This window comes from Leguminivora glycinivorella, chromosome 4 (assembly GCF_023078275.1).
Source record: "Leguminivora glycinivorella isolate SPB_JAAS2020 chromosome 4, LegGlyc_1.1, whole genome shotgun sequence".
Classification (NCBI taxonomy): Eukaryota; Metazoa; Arthropoda; class Insecta; order Lepidoptera; family Tortricidae; genus Leguminivora; species Leguminivora glycinivorella.
Window position 1 is genome coordinate 22,195,505 of NC_062974.1, and position 22,843 is coordinate 22,218,347.

Consider the following 22,843-nt stretch of genomic DNA (forward strand, 5'->3'; position numbering starts at 1 on the left):
TGCAAATGCGAATTTTCTGGGGATTTCATCAGTCTTTATCGTAACAAATAGCCAACAATTCCGAAGGCAATGAAGGGAATGAAACGATGGTTTCACACGAAATAATATGTATATATTTGGGTGCATGAGACAGCCTGCGGTTTCTTGTGTCAGCATTAAGTACAGATAAACTTAGATAGACATGTTGATTTATTAATTGCTGGAAAAGAAATATCTATATACGTTACTTGTACAATCTATTATTCATATAGGGGCATTTCATGAGAATGTGATTTAGAACATGCTTTTGCCTTGCATGGCAGCTATTTCAATCAAATCCGTAATGCTCGAGAAAATACTACCAATTTGTTAACCAAATTAGACAAAACTTCGCTCTCTTAGCGTCTTCAGAAGTATTAGAAGAATTGCATGTCGTTAACGACATTCCGTGGAAGGCCTTATTTCAAATCAAATTCTTATTTTTTGAACAGGGTGCGTCTGCCATGCACCGGCAGCAGAAGCGCTGAGATCCTGGTGACCATGCAACTGAACATCTCAGCCCCTGATCGCGCCCACAAAGATGTGCGACTTCTGTTTAAGAGGAACAAGATCTGTTTGAAAGGTGAGATGTACATCACGATTCAAGTTACATTCCCACTTCGCACGAGTATCGCACAACATTTTTCAGTAGCTACATAATAACATTATGACTCTTTGAAGTTTCGACCTGACAAAAATAAAGTGCGGCGCTTTGCAAAGTAGTGCGACAAAAAAAGTCATAATTATGTACCTACTAAAAATAATGTTCCCGTAATAACATGTTACACAACTAAGGTCGCAAAATACACAATTTATAATCATCACGCTTCCTCTGATAGCTTCCTTGTACCACGAATCACGTAACAATATAACCTTTTCTAATCTATGATAATATTATTGTGTCTCCGACATATCAGAACACACACACATATTATGTTATTGCCAAATAACTCAATACTATCAAATTATTTACCTACATTGTTTTGTTGTTCTTACTGTTTTCTATAAAAAACAAATTAACTAGTTTTATGACTAGTCTAGATACCAATTTCGAGAGTTGATACCAAACGCAAAATCTTATTGGTAATTCAATAGTCTAATAAAACAATGAAGGATCCTCTTACACCCAACTTCATCTCAACCCCTACTCAATAAATTATTTTACAACTACCAATATAAAACTGGGAACAATTTTACAAAGTTCCACACTTTCCCTGGCAATAATAATAACAGTAAATCAGCATGGCAACATTGGGAACAGTTTCAAAATAGGGTGGGCTGCATAGCAGAATAGTGAACAACTAAACATGGCTACCCCATGATAAAGAGAATAAAGAGATTGAGGCATGTACACACTTGTGTGCGTCTATAAACAACTTGCATTTTTCGTTAAGAGACTGTGAACTGTAATTAATATAGATTTTAATACATGTCAATCAACTGGATTTCCTAGAAGAATTCAACCGACATTTTAAATTATATCTAAGTACATCGCTTAAAACCGGTACAATTTTAGCAATGTACAATTTACTTGTAATCGAGAGGGTCTAACGGGCAGAATTGAACTGAAGTATTCAAATTATTTTGAAATGCGTAAAAATATTAAAAACTCACGCTATATATCCCTATATCGTCGGACGTTTCGCGTGGCACGATTTACTTTTTTTTTAATCTTTGCTATTGGACTAAAAATGTTTCAAATAGCATTTAGTCGCAAAGCCAAGAAAATTTTGCCTGCACTATGGATGCAAAAGAAGATGTTAAACATGCGCTGATGTGGACACGTCTTTACACGCTTACTGCAATTTTCTTTTATGCCACAATAGTTTCAAAAAGTCCTATAAACTAAGACGTTTCTAAGCAACTGAAACTTTTTACAAACATCATACCCAAGTTTTCTTGACAAATTGGGTGCCTACTATATTATTCTCACCACTATCGAAGTTTCGTCGTTCTGTAAGATATATGTGGTGTTTTATTTGTCAAATAAGGAAGGCATTTGGCGATGTTGGCATGGGTTGAGTCATTTTGCATCCGGCATGTTTTTTTCCGTGTGGGGTGATATTTCATGTTTTTCTAGCTGAGAATGTAAAACTGAGTCTGCAGAAGATTATTCAAGTAAGGGCAGACATCTGCTTGGCTGTGTTTTTTTTTTATAAAAATGATGCCATTTTTTAAGATTAAGTTTTGTTGTAAATAAAGAGCTGAAAATAAAGGTGCGAATTCACTATAAACATTTTTGTTTAAAAAAACGGTACATAAACATTGTTTAGAAACCGTGAATAAAAAAAAATGTTTATAGTGAATACGCGCCTTAATACAAATGAAAACCAGATTCATTCAGAATTATATTGAATTATAATTATAGTGCGATACTTAAGTAGCTATCTTTTCAAATATAAACCTGTAAGTTGCGCAAAAATCTGCTATGCTAGACTTATTGCAGACATCATCCCCTGAGTCTTCAAAATGGGTGTCGAATATAAAGTACACATTCTACACTGCTACCAGAGAATATATAATAGTACAAGTACAGAAGGCTCCTTTGACTTTTAAAAAATGCCACCACCATTCTAAATTACCTACCTACATTAACAATCGGACCGCACGTGAGCAGCCGACATTGAATTCTATTCCACTGAGTGGGCCGCGCATTCGCGGCCGCCGGCATGTACTTGTAGCGCGGCGATAGAATCGCGGAGTGAGCGGCCCCTGCTTATGCCTGCACCTATTATGGTCCGCAGTGTTTGTTGAAAAAACATTAACTCAAAGTAGTTATCATTGCAAATTACACAATAATTTCAACAATAATAAATGTAAACTTTGTAACTAAGAACCAGTAATAATTTGTGCTACATCGTTATTATCTTCAAGTTCCCTACAGCCCCTAATCAAATTGTCACACATAACGAACGGCCATACGTATCTGGCCTTGAACTTGAAGAGTACACGCGCCTCGAGGCTTTTACTAATTTAGATATTGGGTTGGCACAAAAGTAATGAGACACTTGGTTTACGTTTTATATTTTTTATTATTATTATAATACAAAAAGCTTACTCGATGATGTAATCACCATTAGCATCTATGACTTCTTGCCAACGATCCGGCAAAGTTTGGATGCCTTTCGCCCAGAACTCTGATGGCTGTGCCTCGAAAAAGTTGTTCAACTCCACCTGTACATCATGGAAATCATTGAATTGTTTACCCCGCAAATGTCGTTTCAGGGCTCTAAACAACTGAAAGTCTGATGGTGCAAGGTCTGGAGAATAAGGTGGGTGGGGTATCGTCTCCCAGCCCAAGTTCTGCAGCTGTTGGCGAACGGTAGATGCGACATGAGGTCGAGCGTTATTATGTAGTAAAATTACAGTGGCTCGTCTTCGTCGTTTTTTCTTGATAGCAGAAGATAGTTCGGTGAGCTGTGTTAAATATTTGTTAGCGTTTACAGTTTCATTGTGTAATGGTTCATGAAACAGCATGCCTTGCGAGTCCCAGAAACAACAAAGCAAAACTTTTAAGCGGTTCTTTTGACTCAGCTTCGGTTGAGTTAGTGGCGTTTCTTCTCGAGGCAGCCAAAAAGCACGACGTGTATCGTTCTCATTATAAATCCATGATTCATCTCCCGTAACCAGATCAGTCAAAAACTCTTTACGTCGGCGTCGGGGTCGCAGCAAAAGTGATTGACAGATGGCGAACGGACTGCACGACTGGCGTCGGTAAGGATGTGCGGTACCCATCGAGCCAAAACTTTTCGATACCCAAGCTCATGCAGATGGTATTCCACAGCGTGGTGACTGCAGTTAAGTCTTCTTCTTCTTCTTCTTTCTCCTGGCTATATTCGCATATCACTTGGGGTCAGCCCTCCTCGTACGTTTTCGCCACAATAGTCTATTTTGTGTTGTCACTTCGTCTACGTTATTGGCTTTAAGGTCTTTTTCAATGGTGCTCTTCCAGGTGGATGGTGGCCGACCCCTGCCTCGCTTTACTTCCTCAATTTGCATCACTGCTCTAGTCATATGACCCGGGTCTCGTCTCATGACATGCCCATACCAACGCAAGCGTTGCTCTCGCAGTTTGTGCTCAATTTTTGTGACTTTGAACGTTCCTCTTACATATTCGTTTCTTATTCTGTCCAGTCTCGTAACTCCGCCGGCCCATCGCAACATTTTCATTTCAGTAACGTGCATCCGTTGCTCATCTTCCTTTCTCATTGGCCAGCATTCCGATCCGTAAATCAGCGCTGGTCGGACTGCCTGTTTATAAATTTGACCCTTAAGCTTGATGGGCATTCTGGTGTCACATAGCACGCCCGATAGTGACCTCCATTTGAGCCAGGCGGTTGTTATTCTATGCTGGATATCTTTTTCAGTTGCTTGGTTCGGGGCAACGATTGAGCCGAGATATTTAAATTGTTGTACTTGTTTTAAACAAAAATCTTCAATCATTACCGATCCGTCACTATTGGTGTCGCCTCCAGACAGATTGCATCTCATGTATTCGGTTTTGTCCCTGTTCACTCGAAGCCCATGTCTTTCCAAAGCCCGCTGCCATACGTTGAGCTGTTCCTGCATATCCGTTAAGGTTTCTGAGATAAGAACTATGTCGTCAGCGTAGAGTAATGTCCAAGGTGGCGGGCGCTGCAGGTGTTCCGTTATATAGTTCATCACTAGATTAAATAATAGCGGGCTTATAGTGGAACCCTGGTGGACTCCGACTTTTACCTCGAACTCGTCGGACTGCCCCGAGGGACCGCTAACTCGTGTAGTTATCCCCTGATATAGGTCTTTTATCAATGAGATGTATTGCTCAGGGACGAGTTGTGATCTCAAAGCTTGCCAAATCAGAGCTCTTGGAACGCGGTCAAAAGCTTTTTCAAGATCAATGAATACAAGGTGCAGGTCTTTTTTTAGCAATTTGTATTTTTCCATAAGAATCTTCACACTATGTATTGCATCTATCGTGCCTATTCCGCTAGTGAAACCACATTGATTTGGCGTGAGTTTGACAATCTTGTTTAAGCGATTGGCAAGAACAATTTCCCAAATTTTCAATGCATGGGAGGTTAATTTAATGCCTCGGTAGTTACTGCAGTTTGCCACGTCCCCTTTATTTTTATAAAAAGGTACTAATTTGCTAGTTCTCCACATGTCTGGTATCTTGCCGGTTACCACAATTTCGGTGAAGAGGTTATGCAGCCAAGCCACTCCTGTATGTCCAGCTTCTTTCCACACTTCAGCTGGTATCTCATCGGGTCCTATTCCTTTCCCGTTCTTCATTTTACTTAGGGCTGTTCCTACTTCCGAGATTGTGATATCTTCAATTGGGCCTTGTGCTGGTGGTATCGCGTTTAACGGTTCGTGCGGATACTCTTCGTTTAGTAAATTTTGATAGTACTCCTGCCATCGCTTATTTATCTCGTCGTTTCGAGTTAAAAGTTTGCCCGATACATCTTTAATGTATTTATTGCGTTTTATGTCTTTTGTCTGATTTTGGCGCACTTTAGCAAGTTTAAATACTTCATGTTCCGATTGAGCTGCCTCTAAGTTCTTATAGAAAGTGTCTCTACTTTGAGCTCTTGCCACCGCCACACAGGACTTAGCCACTTTTTTTGCTCGCTTATAGTCTTCTCTGTCAGCGTCCAGTCCCGAAGCTTGCCACTTTTTAAACGTTACTTTTTTGTTTCTCAGCGTGGCTTTTACTTCCTCATTCCACCATGTAGGATCTTTCTCGATCTTCAGCTTCCCTTTAGTAGTGCCTAAACATTTTTTAGCCGTTTTTATGCAGTAGGAGTGGCATTCGTTCCATCGAGCGTTGGCATCCGGCCAGCCGGGTCTTGTTATCGTGTTTTTAAGAAATTTCTCTGTTTGTTCGCTGAAGGTCTTTCCTGGTGGTTTTTTTAAGTTATACCATTTTACGCGTGGTTGAGGTTTAGGCTCAAACTGTGATTTAGAGAACCAACTAGGGAGTCTTAAACACGCTACTAGCAACCTATGTTGGGTTGTCAGAGCCTCGCCGGGGATGACCTTGCAATCTTTGAAGAATCTAAGTAAAGCTCTGTCACATAGAAAGTAATCTGACTGCAGTTAAGTGCTTCCGCTAATTCAGGAGTAGTAGCATCAGGATTCGACTGTAGTTTGCGGCGTAAATCGTCATCATTGAATGCAGGTGGTCGCCCTGAGCGTGACTGACTTTCAAGGCTCCTGTCTCCTGATTTAAAACGGTCAAACCATCTAGACACCGTGGCATGGCTTGTACTTCCAGCGCCCAATGCAGTGTTGATATTGTCAGCCACAGCCCGCGCACTGTGGCCTAACAAGTACTCGTATAAGTAAAGTGTTCGAACTTGTCGCTCGTCCATTTTATTTCAATCTAACTAAACCAATCACGAGGGCGGCTTTATATACCCTCACATTAGAAGTACCTAGAATGTTCTACAACATACTAGAATATTATCGAAAACAATTAATTTAAGGAAGGAAATGTATAGAGTTTTGTAGAGTGTGTCATTACTTTTGTGCCAACCCAATACTTTAGCCAGTATGTACATTACGATATTAGGAATGTGATAGTTATATTTAGAAAATCTATTTTGATAAGGAAACGGGGTATACAGTCAACCAACCCTAGGACCCCTAGGCCACTGTAGAACTATGTCATAGTGACGTTATAAATTAGATTGTAAGAAACTTCTTACTGCTTGCCATTTTGACATGGTTGTATAGTGGTCTAGGGTTGCAATTGGTTGACTGTACATAAAATTAAGAAACATAACATGTACTACAAAATAGCGTTTTGATCATCATATTCTCTATGAGGATTACGATTTTTAATAATTTTGTCACCAAATAAGTAATTTATTTAATTTAATTTTATGTATTTTTTGTAAAATGTATAACTGATGGCCTTACGAACTCATGTGTGAACCAGCCTTAAAAATTTACCCTAAATTTATTGTTCTTTAAGCCTTCTTGTAGTAGTAGTTTTTGTGCAATTTTTCCTCATTAACCTGTTGACCTCAGACCCTGTTAAGGGTTCGAAACGTCATCGTCAATCCGTAATGTGAATTTATTAAGCGCGATATAATCCGTTTACACAGTTTATTCCTTGTAATATTCTATTTTGGGAAAAAAGTTTAAATTAAAAAGATGTCTCATCAAATCTGAAACGAAAGCCAATCTCGAACTAATATACGATCCAAAATCTTTTCCGCGAAAGCATTAGACGAATCCCACTAAATGAAATATTAAGGATAATAGAAAAACTTTGCACGGGAACGAAATGGCTAAATAATAACTGTGCAAAAGGTCTTAAGCGCCTCTATATTTATACGAGAATACGTCATTCCAAAATATGGCAAATCGATACCGGACGCCTACCTAAAGTCACAATCTCACAAGTCACAAAGCCACCTCTCCCTATCTCTCTTCTATAGTGGCACGAAAGAGCCAGACTGTATTTCGATCGCTATCTTGCGTCAACGATTGCCACTTCGGCTGGGTCGCCAGGTACGTCGTACAATGACAATGGCGTTTCTGCGATGCGAAACTAAACGAAACGCCGCGAAAGGTAGTCTGGCTTTGACGCGCCAAAACGCAAGAGCGATAGAGATAGATATCTACGAGCGTTTCGTTTCGTGAGCGTTTCGTGAGCGTTTGTGTCATTGGGCTACGCACACTGGTCGCTAAAAGACATTTCAGTAGGTACACTGTAATATAATACGAACTTATGTCTTTTAATATACGGTCGAAATTGGAAGCACATTTTTAGTAACATAAGAGCTTTCAATTATTGTTTAGCACGTTATTAAATGTCAACGACAACGCTCTTTGAGATATTGATACTGGCTCCAGACATTTTAATTAAAAATGAAGAGGTAATATTATCCATATATTTCGTCGTGTAGGTATTAGTTTGAGCGAGGTTATTGAAAATTTTCATGTACCGTTCTATTTTGAGCTTCAAAGTCGCCTTGTTGCTGTTGTTACTCACAACTCACAAATGCTGAGTACCTAAATACAGTAAATAGGTAAAAAAGTATATATTACTAATAGATATTTGTCTTCATTTACCGCGATAATTCCTTGTGACTAAAACTATGTAGGTTACTATATCGTCAAATGATTTAGTTTTTTTTAATAATATTGCGAGCTGAAAAAGTGCATTGAAGTTGTCATATAGGTGTGTAATATGTACGTTATATTATTGCTGCTCTGAAGCATTATAGAAGGTGAGGCACAGTTTTAAAAAAATTGTTTAAGTGTCCAGGGCAAGTCTACCAGATTCTTTAGTCTAGTTAAATTAAAAACAATAAAATATAAAAAATTCTCTAAGTATCACATTTCCAATAAAGAACAACTCGACAGTAAAGGTTTCAATTTTCAAGTACTCCTTAAGGCATTTATCAAATGGGCCAATTTTATACACTCCACAAATCACTCCCTCGCAGTCTGTCCTACGAGTGTATCCAGAGGGATAAAGACGTAAGCACAGTAAACGATTTTTATCAGAACGATTTCACATTACGAGCAGCATGCTATCAGGGGCGGCTCACTCCGCGATTCTATCGCCGCGCTACAAGTACATGCCGGCGGCCGCGAATTCGCGGCCCACTCAGTGGTGACGACCTTCGCGCGGCGCAATAGAATTCAATGTCGGCTGCTCGCGTGCGGTCCAATGGTTAATGTAGGTAAGAACTTAGAATGGCGGCATTTTGTAAACGTCAAAGGAGTGAGCCTTCTGGACTTGTACTATTATATATTCTGTGATGCTATGTTTAATATTATAGTTTTGAAAACTTTAGACAGTGAAAATTATTGGCTCTGTACTCCGCGATATGCTTAGAAAAGTGAAAAACACTTAGTTCTTCAAGTCATCATCACAGTCAATTCATCTTAGTCTTAAGCGCCATATTCGCTAAATTGGACTTAAGCCATTTATGGCAATTTACGCATTTCGGAAAATTTCCAAGAACTGGAGGGTTACCATGACGTACTAAAGACGTTCAGTTTAGGTTGAGAGAAAGGGACACAGCTATAGCAGTTACATAGCTCCGTCCCTCTCTCTCAACCTAAACTGAACGGCTTTAGCACGTCATGGTATCCCCCCTGGATCGAAAAAAATACTTACGTAATCATAAAATATGGTCACAAAATTTCACGAGAATCGATTGAGATTTGCGACCCATAGAAGATATATCCGGATATTCGGATATATGAATAGATAAAGACTAGGCTACGTTTTTAATCGCTGTTTAAATAAATATTTAGGTACATATCAGGAGATTTTTGAATCATTTCGGTTCGACATGGTTAGGTTTTTATTGTTTTTGCGAATTATTAAACTTCACTCATTTTCTAGCCGTGTTTAATTGTAGTTAATAATTTAATTTTTGTAAATGTAAGTACTGACCCTCTGGGCACGGGCCCAGAGGGTCAGAAACGGTTTTCGAAAGGTACAAGCCTTGTATTACAAGTGCGCGAGCTGTCAAATCGTATGGGTTGTCATGGAAACACACTTGTAATACAAGGCTTGTACCTTTCGAGAAACGGGCCCCAGTCGGCCAGTAGGTACTTAACATTTACAAAAATTTAAATATCATGATTTATTTGTTCAACAAAACTAATGAGGAGCAATGTTGTAAGGCAAGAGCAAGTGTTTACTGTTTATGCTATGTCTACTGTGATGAAGACTTTAAGGGACGCACCCCTCCTTAATGTGTTTACAACAAAGTATCGATTGTTCTATTGTGCTTTTATTTGACTTGTAAATTTTATGTTTCTTCTTACACGCTTGTTATTATAAAAATGGTACTTGGGAACTTTGGAAGAGATTGTCAAGAAATAGCATAATGAGGCAAATGTTTCGGAGTTATGACGTCTGTCCTTTGAACATACGTCTGCCACACCTTTTAGGGTTCCGTACCAAAAAGGTACAACAGGAACCCTTATGGTGCGACTCTGTCCGTCTGTCTGTCCGTCTGTCACATTCCTAAATATCTCGAGAACTACTAATGCTATCAACTTGAAATTTGGAATAGTTGTGAACATTGTGAAGCTCTACAAATAGAAGGTATAATTTTTTTAAATTTATTTATTTAATTGTAGAAAATGGCCAAAATGAAAGGGGGGCAAACTGTAAATTTCAAGTTACTAGGTCAAATTAGTTAGCGAATTCACCGAGAGATTGCGCCTATACACAATAATGCTCATTAGTACCAATTGCAATACTTTTGTCTTCTAGTCAAGTCGTTAGAGTTATGTGAAAACATGAGATTATTTTAACTGGGGAGTTTGAAAGTTTGTATTACGGAACCCTCGGTGGGCGAGTCCGATTCGCACTTGACCGGTTTTTGATGTCTTATTTTTGTTTCATCATTTTCGTCACTGTGAGACAAGGGCGATATAATACCGAGACAAACAAAGCCCATACAAAAAAGCATACCCCTGAATTGTATGGGCCTTTTAGGCTTAAAACTAGATGGCGCTTTTTCGCAGCCTAGAACCAACCAACTTGGCCACCAAAATCATATTTTCCCCAAATATTTTTGATTGTTTTTATTTTTTATAATAACAAATGACATGCTTCTTTATTTTGGTATCATGATATCACGTCAATACACATTTTGAAACAAAAAAAATGTAGGCATCACCAGTGTAGTTATGATAGTATTTAATAGGTGGCGCTAAAAAAATGAGGTACGATTCTTAGTATGAAAATTGTAAATCCTATATAAATCATCCTTGCTGGCATAATTAAATCAATTAATATGATATTAATACCTCATTTTCATTATAATTATGTAGCACAGAATTATTTATATAGGTACTGGTAATATTATGCATTTTCTCAAACGATTACACTTGCAGAAAAAGTGACAGTCAGTAATTTTAATTTGGTTACCTTAAAGCATGTTAAATGTCATTTACCCAATTATATAGGTACGAGTATCTCCATAGTTTACATACAAAGCTCATGAAATGATAAACACTTTGACTTAATTGACACCAAGTCAAGAAATATGAAAGAAAACCTACATAAAAAAGTTCTGCGAAAGCGTTTAAAAAGCCACATAAAGGGCTGAACAAGAAAATAACTTTCTTAAGCGCTTTACGAAACCCGACTTTTAAACTGTACTTACAAAAAACGATTGTCGCGTGCCCGCTAAACAGTCACATCTCAAAAATACACTTTTTCGAGAAATCTAGTGTTAAAGTTTTCACACATGTTTGTGCGTCAGTAAAATAGCTCTAAGTAGGTTAATAATGTTATAATTTTTTTTCTAACTTGGTTAGGACATATATATTATTTAGGTATTGTTTGTTATAGTTGGGCTTAGTTTGTTCCTCAAAATATACTGTTAAAATCTAGTGTTACCTGATGACATTTCATTAAAATAGGAAATGTTTCTGTAGGATAATTGTAAATGGTATAGGTCACATTTCCTATACGTATAATATGACGAGGACACAATTAAAAAAATCAAGTTTGTGCAATATGGCCACAACTCCAAAATAATGATCATATTATTAACGAAATATTTGGATTTGTGGATGTATTGGAGGAAAGAAGTACGAGTAGACAATTTTTGTGAAGATATAGCCATTCGACGACAACAAAATCTGCAATTTTTTTTTCTTCAGAAAATTGCACCTTACCCATAACGTACCCTGGTGATCTGCTACAAAAAGAAACTGCATATAGAAGCTTATACGTTATTGTCGTCGAATATGCATCTTCCGAAAAGGGGTAAAGCAGACTTTTTAATTTTTTTTCCGAATTAAGGTCGTAATTTCAATGATTCTGAATCCGAATCTGCAAAAGTATCAAAAATCTAAAATTTTGAGATGTGGCCGTTTAACAGGCACGCGATGTCAAGATTCTCGCTCCAGAAAAGATTACTTACAAATTGCTTCCATAAAATGATTCAGTTTCTAATATCCTTTTAAATAATGAAAATTTAGTCGAGAAAAGTTATTTCGGAGCGTGGAAAATTTAAATGGCTCCTTACCAACCTTAAGGACGGAAGTGATTTTATAATGAAGTGAAACTCATCATGAGATCGCTTATTTGCTGAAGTAAAATTCAATGAAATTGATTTGTTCAATTAAGTTTTTAATTATTGGTGCCCGAGGCAGAAGTGATTGATGTTGATTGAAAACGTGACCTGTGGAGAACCTTTGGATAAGGGCGGCACACTATCTTATATCGGTAATAGATATCGTGATTATCGTGGCATGTAAGATTTCTAAGAGTGCCTAATGTTTTTGAGAGTAATACAATTTTAAATCCTTACTGTATGATTTGACGTCATGTAAAAAATGATGATAATTAATAGTTTCGGAATATACTTTACCAAATGCTTTTTGCTTAAGACTGTCTTTTTACTAAAGCAGGATACATACGAGAAACTACTGAACAGACCTCTTCTCCCAATTACAAAAAAAAAATTGGTTGATTACCGTCTGTGCATATCAGATCTCTGTCTTAATAAACGTAGCTTTATAGCAAGTTTTAGCAGTTTTAAGAAAGACGAACCAAGTGGAGCACCAGAGCAATACCTACCTTTTCTCGAAAATATTTTACTTGATACTACTAGTAATGGAGACTGTTACAACCATAGAAGCTTCATCTCTCATTCTTCCCCCACAGGTCTTTCAACAGTAGTCACCCACAACGAAACAGCGATGCTGGCCGGCGATGCCACCCGCAGTTCCAGTGGCGTAGCTTTTGCGGCCGGTGGCTGCGCGGCGGCAGCACTGGCGCTGTTGGCTGCGGCGGCTGCAGCGGGTACTCTTTATAGAAGAGGCGGGAAGGCGCGACATCATGATTCTATACAGTAAGTTCATAACTACTATCTCTTAAATAGTACCGTCTACAACTAGACGCCTTTTGTTGTTGCAGCCAGCGCCAGATTCAGCCACAGAGGGCAAAGGCCTGATATGGCCTCCTCACAACTTCCTCAGAAGGAGGAAATGTGTAAGATGACACCAGCTGCTAGACGCCTTTGTTAGGGGGAGGCCACCCGTAGTTTCAGTGGTGTAGCCGCGCCGGTGGCTGAAAGGCGGCAGATTTTTTCTTTAACAGCGGCGGCCACAGCGGACACTCTTTATAGAAGAGGCTAAAAGGCGCGGAATCTTGATTTGTCAAAGTAGGATGAGTGAGGTTTGTCAACTATTTACTGCTGTGATTGTGAAGGTCAATCCGTCACTCATTTTGGATAATTTACAGATAAAAACGGCAACAATGAAACCGCTACTGCCGAGTAAAGTCGCAACAGTAATTCTGTTGTAGTTGAAATCCCAACTTCATGTGAATTCTGAATGAACGCTCATTATGAGTTTAATTTTGGCATATTTTGATTGAAAGCATCGAAATGTATATATTAAATTAGTCTATCTTTATATACATTTATATAAGTATTAGTATTCAACCCGAGTTTAGTAAATTTATGTTTGATGTCACGATTATATTTGTCTCTGTTAGCTATTATTTCTCCTGCGCCAACATATATGTCTCTGTTTAACCCAATGGTTGACTGGTAGAGAATGCCTTTTGGCATTAAGTCCGCCATTTGTACATGTTTCTTTAGTTGTGTAATAAAGTTTAAATAAATAAATAAATAAATGTGTTGGGTAACGAGCAAATAATAACAAAAATAACATTTAGTTCCAATTACATCGCTTTTCATCAAATTTTATTGTTCAATTCGTTTATAGTCGTAACACATCCGAACAGAGTCATAATAAATCCATAAACGTTTATTTGTGCGTTTGTCATTTTCTGTTCGTTTTTATGGTCATTGTTTTTATTTAAATTTATTGTAACACAGTTTTGTTTTGCTCCTTTTTCTATTTGTGTCAACTGTGAATTTTTGCAAATGGGTATTTTCAAAATTTGGGACACCCCAATTAGCGTAAGTTGTTAACAAAAATTAACTCGCTGTCAGTTTTGTGACGACCATTAAGCATAAATAAAATCTGTCTAAAAAATTAGTTTCCTCACATTCTGAATGTAGATTATTGCTTAAAGTTCATGTAATTAACTCAAAAACACTATTTATATAAAAACTTCATGCTTAATTTTATTATCGTCACAAAACTGACAGTGAGTTAATTTTTGTTAACAACTTACGCTAATTGGGGGTCCCAAATTCTGAAAATGCTCAAATAATTATTGTATTACCCCTGCAGAACTAAAAAATATGTATATCAAACATTTATTTATTAAAATTAAAATGTTCCTGTAATTCAAGAAACACATGAATAATAGTCTAGTAATATAAAATGTAAATTAAATTCTGTATAAGCTCAACTAAACTTACATTCACAGCGCTCTACGGTGCGTACCGCTGGATCCGTAGCAAATATACTCATATATCAGTCCGTACCTACTCGTTACATATTTACATACATATAATCACGCCTGTATCCCATAAAGGGGTAGGCAGAGCACATGAACTACTAAGTTTCAGTGCCACTCTTGGCAAAAAGGGGTTGAAAGAAATCCAAATTGTGACATTGCAGTGACAGGTTGCCAGCCTCTCGCCCACGCCACAATTTAATCCATATCCCACAGTTGAATTCTACGAAACCCACGGGAAGAAAGGGGGTGCTGAAATTCTTAACCTGTCACCATACTCGTTACATAAATGGGCCATTTTTTTCAAAGTTGTCCACCCCACTTTTTTTGCAACATGGGTATTTTTTACGCGATTCATACCTACTCAGAACCGAGAGCTCTTTCGATCCTGATAGGAGAAAAAAAAATGTCCCAAGATTTCCATACATTTTTTCCAACCTTCCATTCCGTTACCGCCATACAAAATGTATGAAAATGTGGTAACAGAATGGGAAAAAAACCTTGGGACACTTTTTTCTCCTATTAGGATTGAAAGAGCTCACGATTCTGAGTGGAAAACATATAAAAACTTCTAAATCTAAAAAAAAAGTGGGGTGGACAACTTTGAAAAAAATGGCCCAAATAGAAAACCGCCTGTTGTTGCGGTAGGTGGTTATTGTTAGGTCATGCCTATCGTACTCTATGGTCACTATGTAATTCTAAAAAATAAAAACAATAATATAAAAAGCAAGCAAAATAAAGTGCCACAGTATTCAATAAAAGACACGCCCGAACCTTACGTATGTTAATTTATGGTAAAACTTCCTAGGTGTCAATCAGTTTCATGTTTTACTTTCTGGCCATTAGGCACAAAATTACGTAAGTAATAAGACAACTTTATTGAAATTATGGTTTTCCTAGCATATCTCAAAGAGTAGGTATCTTATCTACCCATTTATTGATTAAGTAGAATATTTAACAGTCAAAAAGTAGACTGTGTACTCATAATTTTTATATTTCCTTCGTTATCATTTTACTGAAATTCTCCCCAGTCAAAAATACGAATCAAATCCTGTTTATTACCATAACCTTAATACAAGCGTACATTTACAGGAAGAATATCATTTTCATCGAACAATTTTATTCTTGCCCTCATTTTTCCGGGAGATTGAAATAAAACTCAATTGTGCTCATGCGAAGTTGCTTAACTAGAAAACAAACAATGCCTGAAATTGGATTACTTGAAACTTTAGATGGATATTAAATGAAATCCCGAAGATTATTCAAAAGTGGGCAAAGTTCCCTTTGGGTTATTACATATTCGAACTTAAATTGCCAGTCGTTAACGAATTTGAACGCTCTAATGGGCAATTATTTCCAAAATTTTGGTGTTAACGAAATATTGGGTTGGCACAAAAGTAATGAGACACTTGGTTTACGTTTTATATTTTTTATTTGTATGTCTTTCCCATCACGGAACAATGGTGTTCCGGACCTTTGGGAGGCGTGCTTTATTTACATATTTTAATTTTTTCATTTGTTTTTTGCCCCCTTAAAAAAATGAAATCTTAATTATAGTTTAAATACCGTGTCAGTAAGCAAGTGGTTGCTTGAAGTGAAGTCACTTCATTATACTTCAGAGTAGCTATTATATTATAATTTTATTTAAAGGTCGGGTATAAAATATTAATGACCCCCTTCCTTGAGATTTGGGCGGCGGTTAAAAACTATTATAATGCTGATGGGCAGGTGAATGACGTCCATATCAGGTGAATGACCACCAAACTACAGGTGATCGACTACGGACGCAGGTTAGCGACGCTTGTCGTTAACTTGTCAAATGTGTCATACAAATTTGTACTAATTTGTCGTTAACCTGCTGCTGTTGTCGATAACCTGTGTATATTTATCCTTCACCTGATCATGATGTCGTTCACCTGAATTTTAATCGATCATAACTTCTAAAATAATTAATTGATATCGGTGCCTTTGACATTTTTGAAATGTTTGAGACGCATTCAAACGATCCCTACAAATCTTTTTAAAAAAATGCGACATTTAAAAAAAAGCAAATCTTTCACCTGTCGGTGCCAAAATTTTGAGAAATGGCCCTATACATTTCCTTTCTTAAGTTAATTGTTTTGGATAATATTCTAGTATGTTGTAGAACATTCTCGGTACTTCTAATGTGAGGGTATATAAAGCCGCCCTCGTGATTGGTTTAGTTAGATTGAAATAAAATGGACGAGCGACAAGTTCGAACACTTTATACGAGTACTTGTTAGGCCACAGTGCGCGGGCTGCGGCTGACAATATCAACACTGCATTGGGCGCTGGAAGTACAAGCCATGCCACGGTGTCCAGATGGTTTGACCGTTTTAAATCAGGAGACAGGAGCCTTGAAAGTCAGTCACGCTCAGGGCGACCACCTGCATTCAATGATGACGATTTACGCCGCGAACTACAGTCAAATCCTGATGCTACTACTCGTGAATTAGCGGAAGCACTTAACTGCAGTCACCACGCTGTGGAATACCATCTGCATGAGCTTGGGTATCGAAAAGTTTTGGCTCGATGGGTACCGCACATCCTTACCGACGCCAGTCGTGCAGTCCGTGTCGCCATCTGTCAATCACTTTTGCTGCGACCCCGACGTAAAGAGTTTTTGACTGATCTGGTTACGGGAGATGAATCATGGATTTATTATGAGAACGATACACGTCGTGCTTTTTGGCTGCCTCGAGAAGAAACGCCACCAACTCAACCGAAGCTGAGTCAAAAGAACCGCTTAAAAGTTTTGCTTTGTTGTTTCTGGGACTCGCAAGGCATGCTGTTTCATGAACTATTACACAATAAAACTGTAAACGCTAACAAATATTCAACACAGCTCACCGAACTATCTTCTGCTATCAAGAAAAAACGACGAAGACGAGCCACTGTAATTTTACTACATGATAACGCTCGACCTCATGTCGCATCTACCGTTCGCCAACAGCTGCAGAACTTGGGCTGGGAGACGATACCCCACCCACCTTATTCTCCAGACCTCGCACCATCAGACTTTCATTTGTTTAGAGCCCTGAAACGACATTTGCGGGGTAAACAATTCAATGATTTCCATGATGTACAGGTGGAGTTGAACAACTTTTTCGAGGCACAGCCATCAGAGTTCTGGGCGAAAGGTATCCAAACTTTGCCGGATCGTTGGCAAGAAGTCAAAGATGCTAATGGTGATTACATCATCGACTAAGCTTTTTGTATTGTAATAATAATAAAATAAGGAAGAGTTACTTTTAATTATAAAAATATAAGGATACTCATTATTATTATTATAATACTCATATTCTAGATTATGTTTTAATACTCATTATCATTACTTATTGATCCGATTGATCGCCCCTCGTAATGGTTCATCTGGCTTATGACAAGTGATCGACGTGTCGGTTTCCTGTCACTGAGTCGTTCACCTGGCTTTATCGCACAGGTGAAGGACACACACCACAGAAAAGCAACAATCCTTTGAGAAATGCAGCCTAAACCGATATGACAGTAATACTTTTCTCATTTAACGCACAAAACAGATATTGAAGGTGTAAAAACGTATTATTACGATTGGTAAATTTATCATTATTGTCATCACCCTGTCCCAAAATGTCGTTCACTTGCCTATTTTAGCCAGGTGAACGATGCACAGGTGACCGACAAAATGGCAGTTATTTCGTCAAAATTAAAAAAGTATTTGCCGAACGAACTAAATATTTAGGTGCCTAAAAATAAGCAACAAAATACGAAACATATGTTACAGTTAATGCATTATCTCAAACAATAACCAGTTTATGATTGACAGAATAACGACTACTTACCCGTTACAAACTCCCGTTCGAGGTAATTAAAAATTTCTATTTTCTAATCAAGGCGTAGTGAGCACGTGCCGTTGCTTGCAGGTGATGGCCGATACTGGCGGCTTCGATTCATGTGGGGTGGGGCGGCAGAGGTGGAGTAGGGATCGCACAGTACTTGCGAGTTTGTCTCGACAGGTCAACGACAAAAACGGCCGTGGACAAACTTTAAAGCCAAATAACTTGGAACATAAGAGTAATATTATTATCAGATACTCTAGTTTTAAAAGTTAAGGATATATGCAAATAAAATACAGCAATAAAAGTAAGTAAAGTTAATAATTTGTGTACTTTTAACAATTCGAAACATGAGTACTCCGCGTTGGGACACGGAAGGTGAACGACAAAACTTAGTTACAATTATTATTTATTTCATTAATATAAAATAAATCGATTTCAAAGCATCAGGCCTCTATGTAAAAACTGTCTTTTAATATGTATTGATAATTTATTTATGAAGATATTGTATACTAAAAAAAAAGTTCTAACATAAACGTAGTGACAGGTGGGGGTGGCAAAATTTTGAGAAATGACCTTAGAGTTTTGTAGAGTGTGTCATTACTTTTGTGCCAACCCAATATCTCTCACGGACGATAAAATCGTCCCTTAGAAATGATAAAACTAAAAGACTTTAATCAACTTTAAGTACTAGACGAAATAGGTATTCCTAAAATTCGGCTTTGATGTCTGTTTATTTTATGATATTTAAAGAAGAGAATAACCTGAAGCCATATTAAATTAGAGTTTTACACAAACGGTTATCAAAAATCCAAATTGACTTGACTTTTCGAGTTGGTAGCTTAATTTAACTTAAGGCTGCTTTCAAGAAAATCTTATTATGTTGATTCTTATAAGACTGGATTTTTGAAAACTGACTCACTAAATTATTTATGAATTTTTATCTGATGCACGTTTAGGAAAACTCGCGCATAGCGCTGAATTAGTCGATCTTATTTGTAAAATTTGGACAATTTTGAATACTGAAACTGGTAAATTTATAATACATATATCCTGTACAACAAACTTCTCAGACTACATTTTTATTAGAAGGTTTTGAAAAAGAGTAAACGAGGCTAAGACGAATTATTGTTTTTTCAGAAATTACCTAAAATTAAGTGACAATTTCTTTGAAAAGCTACATCACATAGAAGTTATTTTCGTACTAAATTAATCTGCAACGTTTACTAAAATTGCTCTTATGCCTTAGTGACTATAAATTTCTATTTTATATATACATACATACATACATACATACATACATACATACATACAATCACGCCTGTTTCCCATAAAGGGGTAAGCAGAGCACATGAAACTACTAAAGCTTCAGGGCCACTCTTGGCAAATAAGGGGTTAAAAGAAAACGAAACTGTGGCATTGTAGTGACAGGTTGCCAGCGTCTCGCCTACACCACAATTTAACGCATTCATTCTATTATATATTTTTGGCAATTTTTTGAAAACAAGCCTTCACCGTCACAATTATTACTACTTCTGGACATTTTCTCATATTTTATTAGACCAAGTAGAAAAAGTCCTGTTATATGTTATTTATTTGTAAACTACTCAAAAAACCCTTTAATTTGATACCACACACGGTATGATTAAGCGCTCGGTTGCGATTTCACTATTTTTCACATGAAAGCCCTCTTAAGTAGTTCAGCCGCCGTATCATGCTTCCAATTTTATCACCTATCTACATTTATGTGGATAAAGTATCCGTCACGCTTTGGCAAGTATGTCAGTGTGAAAGTGACAGATGTCTTATCCACGTGGATAACTGATAAAATTGGAAGCATAAGGTCTGATTTAGACGGCGTGCGAACTCGCTTGCGATTTTAGTTACTTTGCGGGCTGTTGAGGTTACATACAATTTTGCACACCCATCAAATACCGCAATGTAATAAAACTCGTATACGAGTTCTCGTACCGTCTAAATGGGCCCTAATACGCCGGCTGTAGTGATATAGCGACTGAAATTAACTTATTTAAAACCGTTTAGGCAGGTTTTATAAAGGATAAATAAACACTAAGATGGTTTAGATGGCACCACAGTTTTAATTTATACTCGGTAAGGTGGCGACCTGATTAGTATTTTACAATTTTAAAGAATATGGGTGAAATAGTCAACAAAGTTTCCAAAAGTTTTCATCTTGTCTGGAGAGATTTTTGATTTTATTTTATTTATATAGATGGCAGTAAATGTACTGTGACTACATTTTTTACATTAAACCTCTATAATACTCCATTATTCCGTATTATTGGTATTACATGTTAATACGTTGTATCAAGGAGTATATTTAAAACAAAACAAAAACAGTTTAATATCAATCAGACTCTATGTATAGAGGATTCAGAAAATAAAATGATATTATTTACGCTAGTTAAAGCAATGCAAAATAAAAACTTTGTACACAAATAATCGAGTCAAATTTATCCAAACCACTGAGCAAGATAACTCGAAATGAATCGAAATGGATAATAATTTATATGAAGTATTTAAACATATTGATACATTTTACATGTACTGAATACATTTCATTTCATGGATTACCTGAGTAGCAATTTCGGCGTATCTTCAATTACATATGAAATGTAATCATACCGAAATCGATGATCTTATTGGAATCGCTCAGGATTGATGTGGCTGTGATTTTAAACATGTTGTATGTATAATATTTACCTCAATAAAATGTAAATTATTAAAGATAATAAATTGAAATAGATATCATACACGAAAGAAAAAACGGCAAGGCCCATTGGTGGCCGAGCCACTAGACCATTTATTTATTTATTTGTTTATTTATTCAACCAACTTACATTTACAGCATAGTGCTAAACATGAAAGTTATAGGTCATAATATCACTAAATAAAATTAATTCAATACAATTCAAATTCATATTTAAAATTACAATCAAAATTAAAATAAATAGATTCAATGTTTTACTTGTCAACTTAACAATAATAATAGTTGCAGGTCTGAATAATCGCTGCACATTAACTCATAATCGTAACATTTAATTAGCACTGTATTGTGGTAGGCGTGTGGATCGATTCGAGATAACGAGAAGCTGTGGCCAGAAATCTCGACTCCGTGTGCGAAAACAGGTCTAATGTCGGATCATAGAGGAGAGTATTGTTGACGAGATTTAAGGCCACGTACACGGGAGAATTGCTCAAGTTGTTTTCGGCGTTGGCGACCTGGAATAGCGGCCGTTGGCGTGGACGGAGGGTACCTCTTATGTGTAGCGGTACTTTTAAACGATATATACTGTAACAACGAAGGATTATATATAGTGCCTCGTATCAGCCTGAAGAAATATTTGATTACCGCAATCCGTCTACGCATTTCAAGGCTTTGGTAAGATACCATTCCTAGCACAAACAGGGTCGGGTATAAGTAAGGGTAGAAACCATGAATTTTATAGTATAGGACAAATGACTTTTGAACTCTTTCGATTAATGTAACATGTTTTTGATAGTGTGGATTCCATACTATGCAGTTACTTTCTAGCACACTGCGGACATAGGCATTGTAAAGTAGCGAAATGACATTGTGACTATTGAAATGTTTTGACTGCCTTAAGACAAAACCAAGAGACTTACGCGCTTTGTTACAAATCTGTACAATGTTTTAATCGAATTTTAGCTGTGTATCAAAGCACGTGCCTAAGTCACGCATAGTTTGAATATTTTGCAGCACCTTGCCATTTAACGTGTATAACCGAGAGTCGGTTAATGATGTCTTTGAGTATGACATGCTTGCACATTTAGCAGTATTGAGGTGTAGACTATTATTTAAACCCCACCGATAAACGGCGTCAATGTCCGATTGCAGTTTGCTGGCATCAGAGTCAACCTGGATTGATTTAGCTAATTTGACATCATCAGCAAACATCAGAACAGTAGAGTACTTGACGACTTCGGGTAGGTCATTAATTGTGATTAAAAATAAGAGGGGGCCAAGGCTGCTGTCCTGCCCTATACCCGACGTCACTGGGTATTCCAAAGAATCAGCTTTATTATAGGTGACATACTGGGTACGGCCAGATAAGTAGTCAGCAAAGAATGCTAACAACATTCTCGAGAAACCTGCTTTCGCCATTTTTTGTAAAAGAATGTCACAGTTTATCCGGTCAAAGGCCTTTTGGAAGTCAAGGTAAACCACATCAACTTGCTTTCTATCTTCCATATTATGAGCTATCAATGTGACTAGATTTAGCAAATTAGATGTTGTGGACCTGTTAGGTAAGAATCCATGTTGGGCATCAGTGAACCAATCTCGCATCTGCTCATATATTTTTTTGTATACAACGGACTCAAAAACTTTTCCAAAGACAGATAAAACGGCGATTGGCCTATAGTTTTTGATATCATCCTTTGGGCCGCTTTTGTGAATTGGAAGTACTTTGGATTTTTTCCAAATTGTAGGAAAGTTATTGGTTTTAATTGATAAATTAAATATGTATAACAATGGGTTTATAAAAATTTCACAACAGTCACGTACCAAAAATTGTGGAATACGATCGGGACCCTGAGTATTCTTTGCAGATAATCGTTTTATAGCGCTACGTATGTCCTTATCAGATAT

At 37.2% G+C, this 22,843-nt stretch overlaps 1 protein-coding gene across 1 annotated transcript in view; it reads left to right on the forward strand.

Annotated features, from left to right (window-relative positions):
- Nucleotides 1-22,843, forward strand: part of LOC125225641 (tyrosine-protein kinase Drl) — a 95,390-nt gene that overhangs the window by 60,151 nt on the left and 12,396 nt on the right. Inside the window, exons 4-5 of the mRNA XM_048129451.1 lie at nt 471-601; nt 12,665-12,851. Coding sequence (XP_047985408.1) covers nt 471-601; nt 12,665-12,851 — 318 coding nt within the window. The remainder of the gene's footprint in view (nt 1-470; nt 602-12,664; nt 12,852-22,843) is intronic.